The 24,426-nt window shown below is 42.7% G+C and overlaps 1 protein-coding gene across 1 annotated transcript; it reads left to right on the top strand.

The window, feature by feature from the left end:
• The first annotated feature begins 1,981 nt into the window (after positions 1-1,981).
• Positions 1,982-23,021, top strand: PANK3 (pantothenate kinase 3). Its single transcript, XM_037057736.1, has 7 exons — positions 1,982-2,340; positions 8,969-9,321; positions 10,399-10,652; positions 13,454-13,630; positions 15,522-15,645; positions 18,980-19,105; positions 20,556-23,021. Exons 1-7 carry the CDS (start codon positions 2,313-2,315, stop codon positions 20,604-20,606), a joined length of 1,113 nt encoding a protein of 370 aa, XP_036913631.1. The 5' UTR covers positions 1,982-2,312; the 3' UTR covers positions 20,607-23,021.
• The last annotated feature ends 1,405 nt before the right edge of the window (positions 23,022-24,426 follow it).

The raw sequence follows: 24,426 nt of genomic DNA, 5'->3' as shown, positions 1-24,426 counted from the left end.
ACGTATTTCCAAACAACAAATGTGGAACCTGGGATGAAAATAACCAAAGGGAAGGAAGCACAAAGCAGCTTTCAGACCTGGAGTCTAGCCTTAAATACTGACCTTGGGCATTCACCTTATCCTTACCTTAAGATAAGGATAACAATGAACACGATAATAAACTCAGACACCACTTGCTTATCAATACCTGTATGCCAGGCAATGCACTGAGCACTTTATATATGCCTTCTTTCATCTAACTGCCATCTCAATCACCTGAAATGTGATTGGCATCATTATTTCCCGTGACAACCAGAGAGATGAACTGGTTTGCCTAAATGAATTACCAAGTTGTAGGACCAAAATGTGAATTCAAGTTTGAGTTCTTATCATTCTATTTTGAAGGGAATGCTTAGCAAAGTGCCGGCTCTTAGAACGCGCTCCCTACACGCCAGGTGGTGTCCCCTCCTCCTGTCGTGACTCAGATCCCTTCGCGCATGCTGTACAAGGGAAGGGGCACTAAGGCTCAAGCCTCCATTGCCAATTCTCCAAGCTTTTGTGACAAAAGTCACTGAACTGCTGGTCAGCTTACTGAGAGACAGATGTGGAGGAGAGGCCCGGAGAAGATCCCCAATGTCCTTCCTTCCCTTCCAGACACTGGACTCAGAATCCAGGAAGAGGACGAAAAGGGGTGCCCTGGCTTCGCTATGGATGGGGGCTCAAACATTGGAAAATTTTTAGTTTTAGATACTAGGTAATAAAGCCTAGTAATCAGTGTGTGTTAAAAAGCTATTGTTCCATGAACTTGACTCCAGGAGACCTTGAGCAGTCCCACCTTTGTGCCCCAGGAGGATGGAAGGCAATCACACCTCTGAGGCACTGTGTGTGTGTGAGTGTGGGGGCGGGACGACACACCCACACCCCCGGCTCAGATGCAAGAATACTGCAGCTCTTTATCTCATTAACTTCTAATTTTCCGCCTGAATTCCAATCCCCTTATCTATACTCTTCTTCTCCCTATAAAAAAATATTTAAGATGGTTTGTTAGGGTACAAACCCACTATTTTCTCAGATCACGGACCACCTGAATGAAGCACCCACAAAGACTTAATCCGTCTCTGCTTATTGGGTCTGGTAGGTGACAGGCAGCACCAATAACAGCATCTCTGGTGAGAACTAGAATATCTAATTTTCTTCTCTGGGAATCAATTTCCCCTTTGGGAGGAAGGAGCTGGGCTGCAGGGCCCCTGGAGGGGACTGTGGAATGGTGACAAAGAGCATGTGCTCCACAAGTGATTTCATTTCTCACATCCGGCTCCATCTTCAAAATGACTGATAATAATAATTGTACGTAGTTCACAAGGTTTCTTAGGTAACACAAATAACTCACGGAAAGTGCTTAGCAGAGTGCCTCGGACACGGCAAGCATTCAATTACTATTACATACTATCACTACTATGGCCATTACTATTATCAACACCATCATCCCCACTCCAGTACTTGAGGTGTCTCTATTAAGCCAGGACATTCCTTTGTGAACGACTTTATACATGCGTTCAGCGATCTAAAGAGTGACTCCACAGCCCCGGATTCAGCGCTTTCCATGGCACGATGATCAGGTTTTCTTCCTCAAGGGACAGTCTGCGACCTCTACAACAGCCATAATAGAACCAACAAAGTTCCTTCCCCTTCTTACCAGCGGGTGGGGCGAAGCCAGGGACCTAGACTTCCGCAGCCCGCCCACATCAGTCACCATTGGCTGCCTCGTCACTGGTGTGATTAAGGCCCCGCCCCCTTCTCACTGGGACCACTCTGAGACCACCTCCCGAATCCGAGGGGCCTCGGAGGAGCGGCCGCAATGCGACTTGGGCCTTGTAGTCCATCCACACAGCTGCAGCCAGAGAACAGGGCCTCATGACCCAGAGAACTACAATCCCCAGCAGTCAGGCTGCGAGCTGGGGGAAGGGGGGCCCAGTCACGTGGGCGCTCGGCCGGGGCGGGTTATTTCTCAGTGAGGCGTCGGCTACTGGGGGACCGGGGCCTTTTGTTTGGAGCAGCTGGGGGGGGGGGGCGCCCCCGGGAGAGGCGAGGCCGGCGGCCTTCCCCAGCTCGCTGGGTCCTGGCCGCCCCTCTAGGGGGTTGGGGGACCAACCCCTGGGCCGGCCTTGCCTCGGGTGCTGCCGTCCCGCCCTAGGCCCGCCCTGCCTGCCCCGCCCGGCTAGCTTAAGGGGTGGAACCGGCAGGGCCTCCTCGCAGGGCCTAGCCACCTCGGGAGTGAACGCCGCCGTCACCACCCGAACCGCAGGCAGCCCCTCGCCTCTCAGGCCGTCGCCATGAAGATCAAGGATGCCAAGAAACCCTGTAAGATGGGGGGGCTTGGGCTCGCTGGTTTGGGAGAGCACCTTAGACACGGTCTGGAAGCCATTTGGGCAGGCGGCCTGGCCCAAGCCCGTGGCTCACCGCTGGTACCCTGTATTGATTGGGGTGGAGGGATCTTTTCCGCCCAGGGTTAGAGGCGCCAGGCCCATCCCCTTATACTTGCCTGCGAAGGCCTTCCGCCCCCCCCCCCCCCCCCGGCCCTTTTCTCCTACTTCCTCCTCAAGATCTGGGTGGTGCCAGAGGGGATTTTTAACTCAGCCCTCTCCCAGCTTCCTCTGCCTTTTGCTAAAAATGAAAATGGGTGGTCATGGCTGTCAAATTGCGCTGGGGCAGTCAGTCACCACCCATTTTTACCGGTTGCTGGGCTTTCTGCTTGTGTCCTTGAAATCCCGGTGGGTTCTTGGGAATTGTCGCTGTTGTTACATTGGAGTTTTTAAAATGCAGTGTTTGTTACATGCCAGTGACTTATTTTTGTTTAAAATAAAAAGTAGTATATGTTTCTTTAAAAAATAAAAAGCTAAAAATCTCAGGTATCTCCGCCCCTCCAAGCTCACCACTGCTATTGGTTAACTAATATTAACCACTGTTAAATATTTTGATGAATATTCAGATTTTTTACAGCTATATATGCAAAATATTCTTTCCATGAGCAGATCAACTTCTTTTATTTGAGTTCTTTTATTAGCTTTTTAAAAACCTTTTATTTATGTAAATGGCTTATTTAACTCAGCTACTGTGATTGTCACACCTTAAGGCCACTTTGCAGGACAACTAGGAATGTGGGGTGCATGCTTGTATCTCAGAATTGGGTTTATGTTCTGCAGTTCTAGTGTCTCATGTGACCCAGCAGTTCTAAGAAATCTGATATGAAAGGGAGCTCTGGCCTTTTCCCGCCCATCAGGTTGCTTGTAAACCTGAAAGGAGAGCGACACCCCCCCAACGACTAATTGTTATTTAAATGTAAGATAATTGGGTCTTAATTTTGCAGGTGAGGACATTGAACTTACTGAGCCCAGCATAACTTACACATTCCAGAGTTGGAGCCAACCAACTCTGTGCTAAGCAGGTTCAGGGCCTTAGAGTGTAGTCTGCATACTTAGAGACAGACAAACCTTTCTGCTCTGGGAGTTTTATTTGCCAATTAAAAAAAAATGATATAATAAAAAAATTGTATCATTTGAAAAACTAGTAATTCTTGTGCTAAAGAGTTTTTCTTCAAGCAGTATATAAACTGGTGCTGTGAAGGCCTAAATAACAGGGTAGTTATAGGAACCCTTCTTACTTCCATTTGCTGAATTCAACTTATCTTGAACAGATGCAGTATGTAAAACTCTTGGACATCTTCCCTCACCGCATACATTTCATCTGCTCGCCTTAGAATTTCCTTTTTTCTTTTCCATTTTTTTTGAATTGTTTTTCTATCCATTACCATTTATCCCCGATATACCCTCTTCTACCTCCTCCACCGCCCCTGCCCTGCAGTCCCCACACTGTTGTCCATGTACAGGAGTCCTTTCTTTTCAGTCTGTCCACACCCCACCCTCGCCACCTGTCAGCCTGCTCTCTGGCTGTGAGTCTATCTGTTTTAGCTGGTCAGTTTGGTTTGTTCATTGGATTCCACATATCAGTGAATTGTGGTGCTGGCCTTTGCCTGCCTGGCTTGTTTCACTTAGCATCATGTTCTCCAGGTCCATCCATGCTGTCACAAAGGGTATGACAAGCTCAGATTCTGACTCTCGAGTTGTCTTTCTTTTTGCCTTAATAATGATTTAGATACTTAGATTTGGGAAAACTTATAATCAGATTTGAATATCCCCTTTGTCAAAGGTGTTTTCAGTAAAGATGACAATGAACACTTTATAGACTAAAGTTTAGGTGGAGAAATAAAAGAACACCTATTGATTAAATCAAGTTGGCTGTTAGTTTTAGAAGTCTAAAAAATATTTTGTTTCTTACATGTGAAAGGTGACTTTACTATCTACTGAATTCTTTATGGTAAAAGTAAAGAACATCTTGTTTTTGTGTGTGGGGGGAAGAAAATAAGGTCTGTCCTGGGAATACATGTAACTGGAAAGTGTTACTTCCAATTTTTTAAATCACTCAGGTTAGATAAAAATACACACTTTTGTTTTTGAGAACTTGTGTAGGGTTTTTAAACTATAAATTCAGTGAGCGCTTGGTGTGTGCTATCCCATGCATTGCATCATTAGCCCTGGCAGCAGGCCAGTACTGGGGCTGTTGTCTCGTACTGGTTAAGTAAGAGTCGTTGGCTTGGCACACTTTCTTACTGGTTCACCTAAGTCATAGAAGACATTTGCTTTTAGCTCTGTCTCTAATATATGACCAGATTATAAATGAAATGCACATATTTAACCAGAAAATAAGAAAAGGAATTGGTTTCATCCAGGATTAGCATTTGAAAAAAGTATGTGCGAATTCAGTTCCCAGAGAAGGACTAAGTTAAACTTGAACCTAACGAGAAACTTTTGTTAGTTAAAATATGAGAGCAGAAAGAATGGTAATGTTTGCTTTGCCTTTTTGGTTTTCACAGTGCTAAATATTAGGTATTAAAAATCCGAGCAATCACATGTTCCTCTACCTTGACTGCTGTGATTATTAAGGTAAAAGGCTTTTCAGCCTTGGTTTTGTTTACCGGTGTGGCATGTGAAGTGATTAACAAAGTGGTAGTAAAATATATATATATTTTAAGTTTGATGTGACAGAGGTTTTGGAGTCTGTGCTTCGCTAACCCGAGCAGTAAGTTACCTGAAGTTTTTGGCAAAACCAAAGAGAATTGTATAACACTTATTTGTAGTTTACTTCGTGCCTTGTAAATTGAGTCACGACTTTAGAATTATCACTTCCAGAAAACATAGGTTTATGAACCTTGGTCTAAGAGAGGTTTTGTGAACTTGACCTTCAAAGGCAAGGGAAATAAAATAAAAATAAATGAATGAATGGTTCTACATCAAACTAAAAAGCTTCTGTGTAGCGAAGGAATCCATCAACAAAACAAAGGCCCACGACTGAAAAGGAGAATATATTTTGCAAACGATGTCTCTAATAAGGGCCTACTATCCAAAATATATGAGTTCATGTAACTCAACAGGAACAAAAAAATATAATTTTAAAAATGGGCAGAAGACCTGAACAGACACTTTTCCAAAAGTTATCTCAAAAGATGCTCAGTGTCACGAGCTATCAGGGATATGCAAACTAAAACCTCCTTGAAATACTACCCTACACCTGTTAGAGTGGCTGTGATCGATAAGACAAGAAATAACAAGTGTTAGGAAAGTGGAGAAAAGGGAACCCTTGTATGGCGCTAATGGGAATGTAAATTGGTACAGCCACTATGGAAAACAGTATGGAGTTTCCTTAAGAAATTAAGAATAGAGCTACCATGTGACCCAGCAGTCTCCCTTCCAGGCATCTTCCAAAATAAATTGAAAACACTTATTCATAAAGACTTATGTACTCCTATGTCCATCACAGCCTTACTCAGAATAGCCAGGACATGGAAGCAGCCTAAGTGCCCTTTGACGCATGATAAGATAAAGGAAAGGTGGTACATCTACACAATGGCCCTCTACTCAACTCGGCCATAAAAAATGATGAGATACTGCCATTTGCGTCAGCATGGATGGATCTGGAGAGTGTCATGCTAAGTGAAATAAGTCAGACGGAAGAGGACAAGAACCACATGATTCCATTCATATGTGGGACATAAAACAGAAAGCAACAAAGTACCAACTCATAGACACAGAGGACAGTATGGAGGTTACCAGAGGGGAAAGGGGGTGAGGGAGGAGGATGAATAGGGTAGAGGGAGTCCAGTACATGGTGACAAGTGGAGTCTAGACTTTGGGTATTGAACACACAATGCAGTATACAGGTGAGGTGTCATAGAACTTACACATCTGAAACAAGTATCATCACTTCCGGTGGTAAATAGGTACAATTGGATATGACAGTTTCTAATAACCCATAACTAATTTGTCAAAGGGCAGGAAAATTTCCTTAGTCTGGTTTAAAACAACAGCATTTTTATTTGGAATGACGATTAGGAGTAGTAAAATGTCTTATTGTCCAAGAACTTGAAGCATGTCTGAAATTTGCTAGTGCACAGGCCCATTTTAGAATTTTGCTCCTTAAAATAATCCAAGTGTTTTGGACATTTCTGGCATTTGGTTTCTCTTTATGCTAAAGAACAATGAAATTCTAGTCTGGCATAGAATCTCTTTGGGCTGAAGTCTGCATTAGGCCAATAGCAAGTAAATAGCTCTTTAATGACTCTCAATACTTGGCAAGATACCAGACTTTTGTAATACAGTTTTTTTGAACAGTCTAGCCCTTGTGGCCTCATATCTAATGCTGACTAATCATTTGACAAGATGGTTAGACATGTGGGTTCCTTTTGCATACATAATCTATTTGATAAGGAGCATAATCTTTGGTAGTACGCTTTTGTACATCTAAGAGATGTGAAATACTATAATATAGCATAGGTTTGTGTACACAAATTTTTAAAGATATTATTTTATTTATTTTTGGAGAGAGGAGAAAGGACGAAGAAAGAGAGGGAAACATAAATATGTGGTTGCCTCTCACATGCCTTCCAACCTGGGACTCTGCCCACAACCCAGGCACGTGCCCTGGCCGGGAATTGAACTGGCGAGCCCTCAGTTTGCAGGCCCAGTGCACTCAGTCCAGTGAGTCACATCAGTCCGGGCTTACCGATGTTACTTACCTTCCGTGTACTGCTCTTTTGAGATAGGACAGGTTTGGTGGTTTCATGCAAACAGATGCACAAAAGCCTCCTAGGAAGCAGAGGAAGGTTTTTGTTTTTTATTTTTATCATTTTGGTGATAATTATACCCAAACAGTCATTTTCTTTCTGGGAAAGAGTCAAACAGTTAACACTCCCTCCTGCAGTCTAGACTTTAGAAACAGGATTTCATCCTGTGAGCCTTTTTTACTGCCTGCTCAGTAGTTAACGCATTATGGAGTTGGCTGTTGATACTACCTTTGGGGTCAAAACCTTGGTGCTCATGCATAGCTTTAGAAGAGTAGTTAATTTTTTTACTCTCTAACATGTTATCTGTAAACCTGAAAACTTTCCTAGGTAGCACAGCTCCTTTGAAACTTAATAATTTATGGTTTAGCGTGAGAATTAAAAGTTCTTCGCATAAGTGTTACTGGAACTTTGGCTTTTCAGAATGACATTATTCAGGTATGTATAACCTAGAAGCAGCCAGGTTTGACTGAAAATAAAATGACATGAACCTTAATTTGGTAATGCTTCAGCTTTGTAGTTTACTCTCTGAGTAACATTTTTATTTGAATGTGTATTTTGACACTTGTGTGTGTTTGACATTCACAAAGACCAAGAAAGGGAAACTGCAAATGTTAAATGATTTTTAATGTGTTCTGAATTTTGGAAAATAAAGGTTTTCAGCTTAATTTCACCTTGTAGGAATTTTTCTATCCCAAAATGTACTTTATGTGGCAGCCGAGATTCCCGCATCCACACCCCCTTCCCCATGAAGTCTATAATCATGCATCACACAGATAGGAGAATTCAGCCCTGGCTGGTGTGGCTCAATGGATTGAGTGTCAGCCTGCAAAGCAAAGGGTCACTGGTTGGATTCCCAGTCAAGGCACATGCCGGGGTGCGGGCCAGGTCCCCCGGTTTGGGACATGTGAGAGGCAATCGATTGATGTTTCTCTCTCTCTCTTTCATACTCCTTCCCCACAGTCTGAAATAAATAAATAAATAAAATATTTTTTAAAATTAGGGGAATTCATTTGGTTATGTAATGTCAGAAGGATCCCTCTTTCATCTAATGCCTATTGAAATGTACCCTAATGGCATAGATATGTCAACAGATTTGGAACATTCTGAAGGAGTTTCTGGTTTATCGGACCCATGGAGCTATTCCCCATTGTTTTCTTTAAATGTGTTTGTCCAAGCAGACACTGGCTGTGAAATCCGCCCCCCTCCCTGTAACCATTACTATTGCAGCTTACTACTGATTTCTTTGAATAGCGGGGGGGGGTTTGATATATACCATGTTTTTCGCACCATAAGACACACCTAGGTTTTAGAGGAGGAAAATTTTCAAAGCAAGAAATGTAAAATATTTAATAACATAAATAACATAATATTTCACCAATGTAAATGTAAACAGAACCCAACAGCAGCATTAACAACCATTATTTCTCCCAAACAAAGGAGGGGGTGCATCTTATAGTCCGAAAAATACTTCTACAGAAATCTGTTTAAAGCAGGAATTCTGCAGGTCATGAATAAACAACGTAAAAATGTGACAGCACATTTCTTTTTACCAAATAATATATTATATAGTTTTTTATTTAACTGCAAATCATCTGTCAAATTGTTTAAAAAACGTATTACTTATTTAAGGTAGCCTCCATTGCTAACAATCCAACAAAATTAAGAGAATTTAGTCAGTTTTTTCTGCATCTTAGTTTATACAAATTTATAGTACCTGTGTAGGGATATTGCTGTACTAACTTCCCACATTGTGATCTAAATTTAGTTTACTTTTTTTTTAAAGTTTCTTGTTTTCTTTTTTTTAATCCACAGCTTTCCCATGGTTCGGCATGGACATTGGGGGAACACTAGTAAAGCTCTCATATTTTGAGCCTATTGATATCACAGCTGAGGAAGAACAAGAAGAAGTTGAGAGCTTGAAAAGTATCCGAAAATATTTGACTTCTAATGTAGCGTATGGGTCCACCGGGATTCGGGATGTGCACCTTGAACTGAAGGATTTAACACTTTTTGGCCGAAGAGGGAACCTGCACTTTATCAGATTTCCAACCCAGGACCTGCCTACTTTTATTCAAATGGGACGAGATAAAAACTTCTCGACCTTACATACGGTGCTCTGTGCTACAGGAGGTGGTGCTTACAAGTTTGAAGAAGATTTTCGCACAGTGGGTATCTGTTCATCAAAGCCAAAAGTTGATACCCTTCCCCTTTAGTTTTTAAAATATGAGGCTAGGTTTCCATCTACTGTGTTTATTAGATTAGTTCCTCCTGCTGATTTGTGATTAGCTTTTGATGTGGGGCATTTAAACACTTTTATAGGATAAGTAAAAATTGCCCAAATTGGCGGTTGTGGTTATTGGCAGTTGTTGCTAAAACCTGCTCACTTTTAGGGACTGCAACAATCAAAGAGACTTTAATGAATTGTGCAGTGTACAAAGCCAGATAAAAATGGGGCTTGAGTGCCCTGGCTGGTGTAGCTCAGTGGATTGAGCGTGGGCCTGTGAACCAAAAGATCAGGGTTTGATTCCCAGTCAGGGCCCATGCCTGGGTTGCAGGCCAGTTCCCTGCAGGGCATGCATGAGAAGCAACCATACACTGATATTTCTCTCCCTCTCTCCTTCCCTTCTAAAGATAAATAAAATATTTTAAAAATAGGGCTTGAATTACTTTCACTATGGCTGCGTTATGTTCACAGCTTTTTGAGTATTATCCATATAGTCATCTCTCCTGAGGCCACCTCCTCCCCAAACCCCGATATTGGCATTACCACCTGAGCTCTACCTCCTGTCTCCTCCCCTACTCCCTCGCCCCCATTCCCAGGTCCTTGGAAAAAACTGTCTTCCATGAACCTGGTCCCAGGTGCCAAAAAGGTTGGGGACCACTGCCCTAGAGAATGCAGGAATAGGAGGATTCTTTACTTTGCACAACTGCCCCACTCCCTGCAGATGTCTGGCATCCCAAGTCCCTGCCGCTGAGTGTTAGTTGAGTCTCTCTTCCCCATCTTTGTGAAAACTGAAGTGTCCCTACATATTTCCCAACTGCCTCCAGAGTAACACCACCGTCTCGGAGACCCAGTGGCCCAGATGAAATCCCAAAGAGATGAAACGAGGGAAAATACGGGTGTCATAGATGACTTTGAAGTTTTGTAAAGTACATGAAAATCATGCAGTATGACTGAGTAAGTGTTTTGAATGCTGTTCTTTGTTCACTTCATAAAACTTTTTTTGATACCGTTTTTCCAGATTGGAAACCTCCACCTGCACAAACTGGATGAACTTGACTGTCTTGTGAAGGGCTTGCTGTATATAGATTCTGTTAGTTTCAATGGACAAGCAGAGTGCTATTATTTTGCTAATGCCTCAGAACCTGAGCGATGCCAAAAGATGCCTTTTAACCTGGACGACCCTTACCCGCTGCTGGTGGTCAACATTGGCTCGGGAGTCAGCGTCTTAGCGGTGCACTCCAAAGACAACTACAAACGGGTGACCGGGACGAGGTGAGCAGCCTTTTCTTTGTGCGGCACTCATGCCATGTTGCACGCGGAAGTTGTGGGCTCTGGTTTTGGGTGTTTTTTTTTTTTTAAGATTTTATTTATTTATCTTTAGAGGGGAAGGGAAGGAGAGAGGGAGAGAAATATCAATGTATGGTTCCTTCTGGTGTGTCCCCTGCCGGGAACTGGCCTGCAACCCAGGCATGTGCCCTGACTGGGAATCGAACCATGATCATGTGGTTTGCAGGCCCGCGCTCAATCCACTGAGCTACACCAGCCAGGGCTTGTGGGCTCTGTTAATACTAGCTTCATCAGAAAAATACCACGTACTTGTGCCACAGCATAGAATGTAGATGTGCAAAGGCAAGTTAAAGTGTTGCAGATAATATGTTTTAAAGGCATGTGTATGAAATGACAAATATTTCTATTTGGTCAGCACAAATTGGCATTAAAATTTTTATAGTGTTGAGAGTGAATTTTTGTCAGGAATGACTCTGGTGATTTTATTTTCCAAAGCATTTTTCTTCTTTGCTTATATTTCATTTTTTAATTAGAGATATTTAAGCCTGAAGCTTGCCATATCCTTCCTGACTTTATGCAGAGTATTGGGCAACATTGTGATTAGTTCTTAAAGGATGAATTTAGCATGAGCTCTTTATTCACATTAATCTTCCAAACATCTCTCGGACCCTCTGTTATACCTGAACCATGAATGTGAATCGAGATTTGAAAGTTTTCCTTGTGATTCTGATATGTACTTTATCAATTTTTAAGGAGAGTGGAGGCCCCTATTTATTTGAGAATGATTTAGGAATACTTTAAGACTGATTTGTGAAAAAACTCGTTTTGGTTTTAAAGTAGTACTATTTAAATGGTACTTAAATTTTATCAAATTTAAGTATTAAAGTATTTAAAGATTTATATGTTGAGTTTAACAAAGTTAGTACTTCATTCCTATGGTGGCTGAGAAGCTGCCCCCTTGTAACTGGACGGCGCCAGAGCCCTGCTTACCTGCTGTGTTGCTTTTTGCGATCCCGGTTACTGCAGCCAAAAGTTCGAAATCCGAATGTCCAGAGATTAGCAATTTACGAGTTGTGAACTGCACACCGTTCTGAGCAGTGTGATGAAATCTCCACGCTGGCCTGCTCATGAATCACCCGCTTTGTCCAGTCTCTTCGTGGTGGGCACACCCCCTGCCCTGCAGTTGCCAAGGAGCCGTCTTGGTCATCAGACCCGCCACAGAGCTGCAGCACCAAGTGACTTTCATTGTACTTAATGTCACCGCCCCAAAGCATAAGGGCAGTGATGCTGGCAGTTCAGGTGTACCAGCAAGCAGCCTTAAAGTTCTTCAAGTACAACTTCATAAGGAAAGAAAATAAGTGTGCTAAAGGAGACAGATTTTCTATGTGTGATACTGTGAAGGAGGAAAAAATGCTTGCTGGTTTTGCTCGGGCACTTCAGACTGCCAGCGCCACAGCCACAGTGCGTGTGCAGTTACCATGGAAGAGACATTAAATTTTTTAGTGGAAGAAGTAAAGAGAAAACGTGCTCTGGCCGGTGGTGACGTGTTGCCCCAGAGAGCACTGAGCCCAGAGGGAGACGCCAGCAAGGGGTCCCTTAAATGGGGGACCACATTCACACAACTTTTATTACAGTCCACTGCTATAATTGTTCTATTTTTAAAAAGATTTTCTTTATTTATCTTTATAGGGGAAGGGAAGGACACAGGGAGAGAAATATCAATGTATGGTTGCCTCTAGTGGGTCCCCTGCTGGGAACTGGCCTGCAACCCAGGCATGTGCCCTGACTGGGAATCGAACTGCGATCCTTTGGTTTGCAGGCCCGTGCTCAAGCCACTGAGCTACACCAGCCAGGGCTATAATTGTTCTATTTTATTGTTAGAACAATTTATTATTAGCCATTGTTATACTCTTACTGTACCTAATTTATACATTGAAGTTTCTCATACTTATGTATTGTAAGAAAAAACAGTACATACATGTACTCTGTTCAGTACTGCCTGAGGTTCAGGCATCAACTGGGGGTCTTGGAACGTGTCCCCCACAGCCCAGAGGGGACTACCGTATTACCCACTTAAATCGGTTCTGAAAGACGGAAATGCAGCCTGTTAATTCCGACAGTGATTCGAGGATGGAAATCTGTTGCAAGTTCAGCTGAGACTTGGGGACACAAGCTTTAATTTTAGGGATTAGAGAGACCTGGTTTTGTTTTGTGAGTATATCTGAAAGAATGCTAGAACCAAGTACATTTTGGCAATAACGGATGACCAGCCTGACATACCCCCCCCACCCTACCCCCCGTATTTATTCCCGGGTTGTATTAAATGTTCGTGTATCTCACTGATTTGACTTCGACCTTGTCAGGCCAAGTAAATAGGCCTTTCACAAAGTCATTTCCTGGAAATCCCTTAGAGTCACAATTTTCTCCTTTTAATTCATATGGTATGAATTTTTAATACTTAATCCTTTTACACACTCATAAAAACATTTATTCTTGGTGATAAAAATATAAAGTATCAGATGAAGTTATTGGAAGATAGAAAAGGCCTGCCTGTCCCCGTGTTGTTCCCACTTTCTCTTCGGTTTTTTTCTTTGATCGGCAAGTTGGTATTGCTAAGCATTCCTAACCTTTCCTCAGTATGTTCCTGCTTCAGCCTTTAGCATTAGCAGTATGTTTACATATTCACTGAATAATTAAATGCTCTGCCTTTCTACTTTGGAGAAGGAATAGAGTGGGAAAATGCAGCCCATACACAGTGTTTGTTTACTTACTTATTTTTTTTTTAGCCTTGGAGGGGGCACCTTTCTGGGCTTATGCAGTTTACTGACCGGCTGTGAGAGCTTTGAAGAGGCGCTCGAAATGGCGTCAAAAGGTGACAGCACCCACGCCGACAAGCTGGTCCGTGACATTTACGGAGGGGACTATGAAAGATTTGGTCTGCCGGGTTGGGCAGTAGCATCTAGGTAAGTTTAACATTTATGTTGTAATTAAAGTGGCTTATTTATATCCAAGATGTATTCATATAAGGAACTTATACAACTTACACCAAAACAACCCCAAACAATCAAATTATAAAATGGCTAGGGGCCTAAAGAGACATTTCTGCAAAGAGGTCACACAGGTCACCAGTAGACATGAAAAGATGCTCAGCGTCATTCATCATCAGAGAAGTGCAAATTAAAACCACAAAGAGATATCACCACACACCTGTGAGAATGGCCACCATCAATGAATCCACAAACAAGTGTGGCGAGGACATGGAGAAAAGGGAACCCTGGTGCACTGTTGGTGGGAATGCAGACTGGGGTAGCCACTGTGGAAAGCAGTGTGGAGGTTCCTGAAAATACTCAGTGTAGAACTGCCACATGACCCAGAAATCCCACTTTTGGGTAACAAAGAAATCCAAAACACTAATTTGAAAAGACACATTCACCTCTATGTTCATTGCAGTGTTATATATATGTAATAGCCAACATGTAGCTTTCGTGGTATGTGTGTACAATGGAGTATTATCTGGCCATTAAGAAAAAAGAATGAAATCTTTCCATTTGCAACAACACGGTTGGACCTAGAGGGTATTATGCTAAGTGAAATAAGTCAGACAGAAAAATAAATACCATATGATCTCCCTTATGTGGAATCTAAAATACAAGAAAAATGAACAGACCTACAGATACGGAGGAATATATTAAGATGTACAAATTACCAGACATCGTAACAGTCACAGGGTAAAGTACAGCACAGGGAATATAGGCAATAAAAAGGTAGTAACTGAATGGTATCACACGGGCACTAGACTTTATCAAAGTGATAATTTCCTAAGTTATATAAATGTCTAATCGCTATGTTGTACACCTGAAACGTACAGTATTGTATGTCAACTGAAATGGAAAATTTAAAAATAAATAAAGTCGGGCCTGGCATGCTAGAGCATCATTCTGACCCCCTGAGGTTTCCAGTTGGACTCGCAGTCAGGGCACATCCAAGAATCAGCCTGTGCATGTGTAAATAAATCTGTATTTCTGCTGTCTCCCTTTCCCTCCCTGCCTCTCTCTAAAACCAATAAAGGAAAATTAAAGATAAATGTCGTTGCTTATTTAGTTTTCAGAAAACATTAAATATATCAGGAAATTGTAAGGGGGCTTCCTCTTGCCCAGTGTAGTCTCCAAGTTTTGGACACTCACTTGAACATTAGATATTAGAAGTCTTCCTGGGTGCAGCCTGGTGTACCCTTCTATTCTGGAGTACCTGTCCAGTGTTTCTCTATGCAAATACAAAATCATATCCTGCCTTCCCCCTTACATAAAAGATAACATTCATATGCCACTGAGTAGCACACAATACTTTTTTTTTTTAAGAATTTACTTATTTTTAGAGGAAGAGAAACGTAGATGTGCAAGGGAAACATTTCTATGGGTTGACTGTCACCCCCCCCCCCCCCCATTCAGGGGACCTGGCCTGCAGCCCGGGCGTGTGCCCTGACCGGAAATTGAACTGGCAACCCTTCGGTTGGCAGGCCAGCCCTCAATCCGGAGCCACACCAGCCAGGGCTGTATATACTCTGCAGCAGCAGTATTAACCTCGTCTGCCTCCCTGCCTGCCTCCCCTCCCTTTCTTTCCTCCCTCCATCCCCCTTCTTCTCTCTCTCCCTCCCTTTCTTCCTTGTTAACAGCTTCACGGTATGTCATTGCTTGATGTTTGGGTTGTTGCCATTATTCTGCTATGTACAATTCATTTGGTCAATGAATAACATTTTGTATGTGTAGATTTATCTGTAGAAGAAATTCCCAAATGTAGGAAATGTTGCTTTTTATCTGCAGGTTTGATTTTGTTTGCTTTTTCATTTCTCTGCAGTTTTGGCAACATGATTTACAAGGAGAAGCGGGAATCTGTTAGTAAAGAAGATCTGGCAAGAGCTACTTTAGTTACCATCACCAATAATATTGGTTCTGTGGCACGAATGTGTGCTGTTAATGAGGTAAACATTTTAATTATTTGAAAGATGTGGATGGAGATCTATGTACAAATAGCAAGGCTTCTTCATGGTCTCTAAGGAGGCCTATCACATGCAGACCTAGTGCGTGAGACCCCAGGACGCACTAAGTGTGTGTGTTCTGTACCTATTGTTACATTACCTTTAAAGAAAGTAGCCTGGTCCTGGCTGGTATAGCTCAGTGGATTGAGCACGGGCCTGCGAACCAGAGGATCGGGGTTCGATTCCCAGTCAGGGCACACGCCTGGGTTGCAGGCCACTCCCTGGCAGGGGACACACGATACATTGTGTGTCCTCGGCAGAGGCAACCATACATTGATATTTCTCTCCCTCTCTCCTTCCCTTCCCCTCTAAAGATAAATAAATAAAATATTTTAAAAAAAAGAAAAGAAAGTAGCCTGTAATTCAAGTTGGAAACAGGACAAATTGACATTTGTTTCACCTTGGAAATATAGTCACGTGCTGTTAGTGGGCACGTCATCAGGTGATTTCATTGTTGCGTGAACATCATGGAGCGCACTGAGCACAAACGTAGATGGCGTGGCTTACATGCCCCTAAGCCCCGCCCGGCAGAGCCTGGCACTTCTGGGCTACGGACCTGCACAGCGCATTAATTACTACACAGAGCAGCATGAGACCGAATCAAGCACGAGAAAAAGACGGTGCCGTCCTGGCAGGCCAGGCTCATTAGTTGGTTGAGTGTCGTCTTGTCCACCAGAACGGTGTGAGTTCTGTTACCACTCAGGGCACACGCCCAGGTTGTGGGCTCCGTCCTGGTTGGGGGTGCACATGAGAGGTAACCAATCAATGTTTCTCCTATCGGTGTTTCTCTCCCCTCTTGTCCCCCCCTCTAAAATCAATAAACACATCCTCAGGTGAGGATAAAAAGTACAATTTAAAAAAAGAAGGTGGTGAAAGGTTGCAACAAGAGACCCAGCAAACACGAGATATGTGAGGCTGCTGCCGGTGTAACGTGGCATTCTGTTCTGTAGCAAACTTTATTTTCGGAAGCAGACAGAGTGCGCTCTAGAATAACAGTAAAAAGTATAGCGTGGTGAACACACGAACCAGTGACAGTTGTTATCATGGTCAGGTCTTGTGTGCCATGCTTTAATGTGATTCACAGCGCCGTGGTGTGTTCACACCAGCGTCACCACGAAGACTTGCATGACGTGCTATGCGCTGCAGCATTTCTAGGCAACCGAAATTTCCGGCTCCATTATAATTTTATAGCCTACATCGTATTTGTGATCCAAGATGTTAGGTAGCGCATGGCTGTACATGACCTAAATCTCTTGAAGACGTGAGAGAAGAAAGCAGTGGGTTTTGTTTCTAGTTTTATTTTTGTTACTGTTGCACCTGATGAGTGAGGTGCTCGGAAGTGTTCTCGCCGCCCTCGGCTTCTTTACAGTGCTGCCTTGTTGCATATGGATCAAGCAGCATTGTACAGGGCTATGAAGGCGCCGAGACTGCTCTTCATGGGAGACGCGGGTCGTCTGTGCTGCTGGACTCGTATTTGGAGGGGACTGCACAGTTCTGCTCTCGTGTGGTAGACGCTTTTGTCCATTTTATTTTTGCAAATATTGAAATTTGTTTTTTGAAGTACATTTCATTTGTACATTCATCGCATATTCATTGAATGAACATTTACATAGCACCGTGTGCCAGGCACTGCTCTGGGCACTTAGGATACGTTAGTGAGAAAAACAGTGATCTGACTCTGACATCCACCCTGTGACGTAGTAAATAAATAAGTACATTACTTAGTTTGTATTAGTGACAGAAAGAGAAGATCCAACAAGAGAATGGAGGGTAGACCAGAACGTGGCAGAGGGCAGAGGGCTGGGTGATTGGTGGTTGAGGAGGCTTTACTGAACGTGTGACATTTGGGCAACGATTTGGAGGAAAGGAAAGAATTATACCTGTAGATATTGGGGGTGAGGGGAGGCTCCTGTAGAGAGAACAAAAACTCAAATTAATCCTCTGGATTACTGTTTAAATCCACAATTTTCTCTCTTCAGTTTCTAAAAAAATTAAAATATTTATTTATTTTTAGAGAGGGGGACTGGAAGGAGAAAGAGTAGGAGAGAAACATCAATGTGTGATTGCCTCTCATGTGTTCCCTACTGGGGACCTGGCCTGCAACCCAGGCATGTGCCCTGACTGGGAATCGAACTGGTGACCCTTTGCTTCACAAGCCCGTGCTCAATCCACTGAGCTACACCAGCCAGGGCAACAGATTTTTTTTTTTTTAAGATTTTATTTTCTTTAGATGGGGAGAGGGAGAGAAATACCAATGTATGGTTGCCTCTCATGCATCCCCTGCTGGGAACTGGCCTGCAACCCAGGCATGTGCCCTGACTGGGTATTGAACTGCTATCCTTTGGTTCACAGGCCCACACTCAATCCACTGAGCTACACCAGCCAGGGCTCTTCAGTTTCATAATAATAGTGTCGTTAGGTTGGTGGAGGGCATCACTGGCCTGCATCTTAACCCTGGTTTTAGGAATGAATATTTCACCTTCGGGACCTTCTTTCCTTAGCCCTGTAGGTATAGATTTTCACTGGCCAATTGTCTTAACAGCAATGAAGGCCGTAGTCTACACGGTCACTTAGTATATTATTGTGGGAGTATGGATAGGTTTTCTGGAGACACCTGTCCTGGAGAATACCAGTTCCTCTCCATCTAAGATTTTCCTTCAGTCTCATAAACAATGTTTCTCCAAGTTATGTTCAGTAGGTTATTTCTTGGTCCTTTTCAAAAGCAAACAGGTCTCATCTATAATCATTTACTAGGGTCTTTTCCAGAACTTTTCTTTTTTAAAATAGACTTTATTTGTAGGGGAGGAGTATAAGTGGAAGAGGCTATGGGGAAGGTAAATGGTAATGGGAAAAATGCAGTTAAAATAAACTTTGTTTTTTAGAGCAGTTTTAGGTTTAGGGTCACAGCAAAAATGAGTGGGAGGTGCAGACAACTCAGTGTGTCCGCGCCCCCACACACACACACACACACACACACACACCCCACCACCCCCCAGTGCTGGCACGTCATCGTTGCCCAGAGTCTGGGTTCACTCTGGGTGTGCATTCTCTGGGTTTTGATAAATGTGTAGTAACATATCCAGAGCTAATCTTTAAAAAATACAGGATTATGAAAAAGAAATACAGGATTATGGAGGTATATACCAGGAATGTAGCAAGCCCTAATAAAAGGTTACTTGTTTACATTTTTAAGTAGAGATTTTGTCAAGCCTTTCATATTGTAAAGTCGACTCATAATGCCTTCTTGAAGTCATTTCCTTTTTTTCTTTTCTCCTAGAAAATAAACAGAGTTGTCTTTGTGGGAAACTTCTTACGAGTCAATACTCTCTCGATGAAGCTTCTGGCATATGCACTGGATTATTGGTCAAAAGGGCAACTGAAAGCGTTGTTTCTGGAGCATGAGGTACGGCAGCAAAATGTCCCGTGAGTTTGAATAGCATGCTTTTGTATGCGGCCTCCACATACTGCGTCTTGCTCGGTGTTTGTAAGTGAAGCACAAAGCTACAGTTTGCCTACATGGTATATTGATTCCCTCACTTCAGTCTGAGATGGGGGGTGGGGCGATGCGGTCACCTGGCCAGCACCCCGTTAGGATGAGAACTTCCCAGTCCTTCCGAGAGGGAGAGCACGTCAGGTCTGTGAGCTCCTCCAGTACCCGGCTGCCCGCATATTTGGTGGATCATTTGTTTGTTTTTTTAATTGTTTTCTTTTAATTTTATTTTCTTCCTTCGGGTATAACAAATGTGAGATGTGGAAAAATAGGAAACTATATAATTTAGCAATGAAAATTCTCCTTACACTACAGCCTCACCCCGAGAGGTAACCACTGTTAGCATTTTGGAGATTATTGTTCTTGTTTTTTCGGGACTTTTTCCCCCATATTTGTTCTTTACAGTCAAGTTAAATTCTGATCTAAGCAAGTACAGGTCACATGTTTTAGATTACATACCTTCACTCTGAATTATTTTGTGTCTGGGCAGTCACATGGACTCAGAGCACGTGTTCTCCTCAGATCTCTGTGTCCCACTGTCACTGTCTCCCTGTGCAGATGGCAGCGGTGGGCTCTTGTGCAGCTGCACCAGCACAGGACACACTGAGGCAGTGGTGGGCGGAGCCTGGGGACCTCACTGAGGAAGGGAGCAGGGGGCACAGTATTGCCATAGAAGCCCTAGGGGCTTTCGTGTCTAAAAGCCACTCTTTACAAATAGGTATTTCAAAGGCATATATATTGAGAATACAGTTTTCTTTTAAGATATTTTTTTATTTTCAGAGAGAGAGGGAAAGGGAGGGAGATACAGAGAGAGAGAAACACATTGATGTGTGAGAGAAACATCAGTTGGTTGCTTTTTTGCACGCCCCCAACTGGGGATCTGACCAGGCATGTGCCCTGATCAGAATCGAACTGGTGACACTTGGTTCGCAGGCCAGCACTGAATCCACTGAGCCACACCAGCTAAGGCTAAAATTCTTAGTAAGAGCTGACAAAACAGAAATTAGTATATTTGTGGATAGGTGTTCTTAAATAAGTATAATATAAATACTTGTTTTTAGTTTTCTTTTTAAAGATTTTGTTTATTTTAGAGAGAGAGAGGAAGGGAGGGAGAAAGAGAGGGAGAGAAACATCAATGTGTGGTTGGTTGCCTCTCGAGTGTCCCCTAACTAGGAGCCTGGCCTGAAACCTAGGCATGTGCCCTGAGTGGGAATCGAACCAGCAACCCGTTGGTTCAATCGGTGGGTCAACACTCAATCCACTGAGCCATACCAGCTGGGGCTAAATATGTGTTTGTAACTGGTTGATTCTGTATGCTCATTTAAAAGCAGCACTACATTAACAATTGTTTTAACTTTTACAGGGGTACTTTGGAGCAGTCGGTGCACTTCTTGGGCTGCCGAATTTCAGCTAAAGCATCAGGTTTCTCTCTGCTAATGTCACCCAGGAGGAACTGAAAACCAGAGGCATTTTACTGTGTTATTGTCACTGGGAACCAAAGGATGAAAAAGTAGCACTATTTCTGTTAATTTTTAAATGTCAAAACAGTAAGCTGCTAAATGTTGCCATATTACAGCGAGAACTGGGTAACAGGTGAAGTGTTTCCGACTGAAATGCTTTCCCTTCTGTACATAGCCAGTGTTCGATCCTTAAATGCAATACAGCCTCTGATTATTGAGCTTCTCTCAAAAAGATTTTCTATTTTACGTAGCCAACACTGCGGTACTGTACGCTTAACCACAAATCTTTAAAGTCTCAGACGTGTTTAGCTCATGAAAATAATTAATTCTGAGTGTGTGTTACAAGTCTGTTCTGTGTGTGCTTTGGTTACTGGTAAGCAGACAGTAACGTACCCTGTATCAAAATTAATTGAAATGGCAATCAAGGATGATCATTTTTATGTGATTTTAGAAATGTTAAGGGAATATTAATTATTCATTATCATAGTTTTCCTAACATACCCCACCAAAATCATGTTTTTATCTTTTCCCAGAAGTACAACCTTTTACAAATGCCATAATTTAATTGAAATATTCTTATATAGTATTCTTAATTCCAACAAATACTAGAAAATGCACATATTTGGTGGCATTGCACTTCCTGTATTTTATTCATTAACAGTACAATGCTTATTTTTTTTTTAATTGGAGGTTTAATTATTTTAAAGTCCGTTTGATGAGGCCCGGGACTGCTCTAGTGGAGCGTGGTCTGCGTGCACTGGGAGAGTTCTTCCTACACCACAGGCGTGTAGGCCCACACTCAGTGCTTTCTGTTTAATTAGGTCTGAACCATCGGAGCTAAGGACTGACTTCTATTATGAACAGCAACGAAATCATCTATATTCTAGATCGATGGTACGGCAACCCAAGAGCTGTTTTGGAACTCCGGAGCTCTGAGGCGGTGCTGCAGAATCATGAAAGAATCGGTGTTTTGTACATTCTGGTGATGACAGAATTATAGTTCCAAAACTTACAAACCTCTTGGCCTTAGAATTTGTTCTCTATTTTGAATTATTTTTTATACTGTTACAAATCTTTCCAGATTTTCACTTTGGTAGGTCAGCAAAGTTGTGAAACTATTTCTCATGGTTTATGAGATAGGGAGACTTAGGAAAACTATTCACTTCCTTAAATTATCAGTAAAGCAGAATGTGCTTTGAAGAAGAGCTTAAAAGTTGTTTACATTACAGGAAGAAGTATTACGATGTGTTTTTAAAGAATTCAGTTTTGCTCCATAGAGAATAGTTTCCAGGAGACTATCAAGAGGTGCTTGATAAAGACATTTCTCCTCAGCGTTTTCAAAATTTGTGCTCATTTACTTAAAATTTAGTTTTTTCTACCTAAAGACATTAACATGAATAATAGGAGTGAATATGTAGAGGGGAAAGTATGTCCATGTAAGTTTTTAGATTCTTTAGAACTTTGAATTCATGTCAATCAGTAGTCACTCTGAAAACCTACTGCTACACATTACTATTTCCATTGTAGTGACTAGATCATTTCAGCCAAACGATATCTATTCAGTTTATTGTAAAATGTTGTGACCTGGGCATCTGTACACAAGTTTCCTTTCGAATGACCATGACTTCCTGTCCTGTTCCCGCGGCACACTGCCCTCTCATTAGCGGCCGCAGGGCAGGGCGGTCTGTAAGAAGGAGGTGCAGCAGCTGCAGTCTCAGCTCATTGGACCAGCACGCTGCTCCGTGTGGGGCTGGGGCTCAGACTTCTCCCCCCTAGAGCTCGGCCCTAAGGACCGCAGCCATCTGATCTGATCGAAGGCCTGTGCAGGGAATGTTGCCTCAGCGCGCTTGTGCTTGGCTTTTCTCGGGTGTGCTCTAGAATTAGGGCGAAGGCTGCCAAAAGTCTAGTTTTTGATTCTGATCTCAAGGGATTCCTCAAGAGAACACGAAGGTGAGTGGGTTCAGTTCCGATCCCAGTCAGTGTAATGCCTCAAGGCTCTGTTCATGGGCGGTGCTGGTGGAAGTGTGGCGTGAGCCACACGTGATTCACACTTAGCGTCCCCCAGAGACAGGTGAGGTGCAGTTTCAATATGTATTTCTATTTAATTCAGTGTATCCGGTGTGTTGTTTCAACGTGTAATCAATACTAAAAGTTATCTAGGAGATTTTTACTTTTTTTTTTTTACTTAGTCTTCAAAACCAGTTTGTATTTTAATACTTACAGCACATCTCAGTTGAGACCAACCACACTTCAAGTTCTCAGGGGCCACATTAGGGCAGTGGCTCCTGTATTGGTGCCATTTTAGAACTGGCTCTTAAAAAGGAACGCCATCACGGGTCCATGGAAACTTCACGAATGGGCTTTTAAAAGAATGTTTGAGAGGAGGGAGACATGGGAAACTTATCTTTTAAAAAGAGAAAGGGGATAGGAAGTAGCTCATTTGAACTAGTTCACTTTACACAGAAAAGCTGTGTTTTTGTTTTTAATATTTTATTTATTTTTAGAGGGGGCAGGGAAGGAGAAAAGGAGAGAAACATCAATGTGTGGTTGCCTCTCGAACACCCCCTATTAGGGGCTCAACCTGGCTCGCAACCCAGGCATGTACCCTGACTGGGAATCGAACCAGTGACCCCTTTGGTTTGCAGGCTGGTGCTCAGTCCACTGAGCCACGCCAGCCAGTGCATATATTTCTGACCATTCCAAAAATACCTTATGTTGCGTCCCGGTGGCATTGTGGTACATCTCAGCTTTTCCAGTGACAATGAGAAAGTTGCCCAAGACACATTCTGTCTGCCCTCAGCAGTCCCCAGTATGTACATTCCCTTCGCTGAAGCAAATTGGATAATGCCAGTCACTTCAGTTTGGCCCTGCATTACCTAATTTAATTTTGAGAGGCAATCTTAAGGGATTCAAAAGAAGCCCTACTAATTCTTTGTTCAGAGTTATATAAACAAAAAAGAATCTTTAATTTTTGGATTTAATTTCATTCTTAAGAACTCCGATGACGTTTTTCAAATGCAGGGAGCACTATAATTGTTGTGAGGCTTTAGTAAAGGACACAAAGTCTAGAACTTTCCGCCACCAAAACCACCCCTCAGAAAGGACTTCCTTTAAACTAGAGACTGCAGAACTAATGGCTCTCAGTTCTACACCCTGACTTCTCCAAAGACAAAGTATTAGTAAATGTGCTTGCCTGTCAGGAACTGACATGGGCAGGTCCTTGTTCAGATGCTCCAACTGAAATACACAGACCCTCACTTTAGGAAAAGTCGGTGCTGTTGCCAAGGCTACACATGGTAATTGACAGCCCTTTAAGAGGTTCGGAATATTTGCCAAATGTTAGGCTCTACAAAGGTGGCTGAGCTTCTTGCCTTAGTGTGCAGATGTGATTGCTGTACTGTACGTCCTGGCTTCTGAAAGGTTCCTTTCTGTGAGCTGAGTGGTACGGCCAAGAGGGAGTCGCCCCTCCATCTGGCGGTGATTTCTAAGGCTGCATTCTCGGGTGGAATGCCGAGCAAGGCGAGAGCTTCCAGATGTCCTTTGTAACCACTGTTTGTGATGGAAAATTTTTCATATTTTGTTGATCATTTGGGGTGGGGGGAGAATCAAGCACTTAATGTTATCAATCTATTGCATTCAAGAATGTAGTTTAGAAATTCTCCTTTAAAGCCATGTCAAGACTGAAAGAATAACTACCAGAAAAATAAGTGTGCGTTTTCATTTAATTTTCTGTTTTTGTGGTATATATAAACAAAATACTAGAAATACATTGCC

Source organism: Sturnira hondurensis, unplaced genomic scaffold (genome assembly GCF_014824575.4).
Source record: "Sturnira hondurensis isolate 20B ecotype Veracruz unplaced genomic scaffold, ASM1482457v3 Scaffold0009733, whole genome shotgun sequence".
Classification (NCBI taxonomy): domain Eukaryota; kingdom Metazoa; phylum Chordata; class Mammalia; order Chiroptera; family Phyllostomidae; genus Sturnira; species Sturnira hondurensis.
The sequence above is the reverse complement of the archived record's forward strand: the minus strand, read 5'-3'. Positions and strand labels throughout refer to the sequence as shown.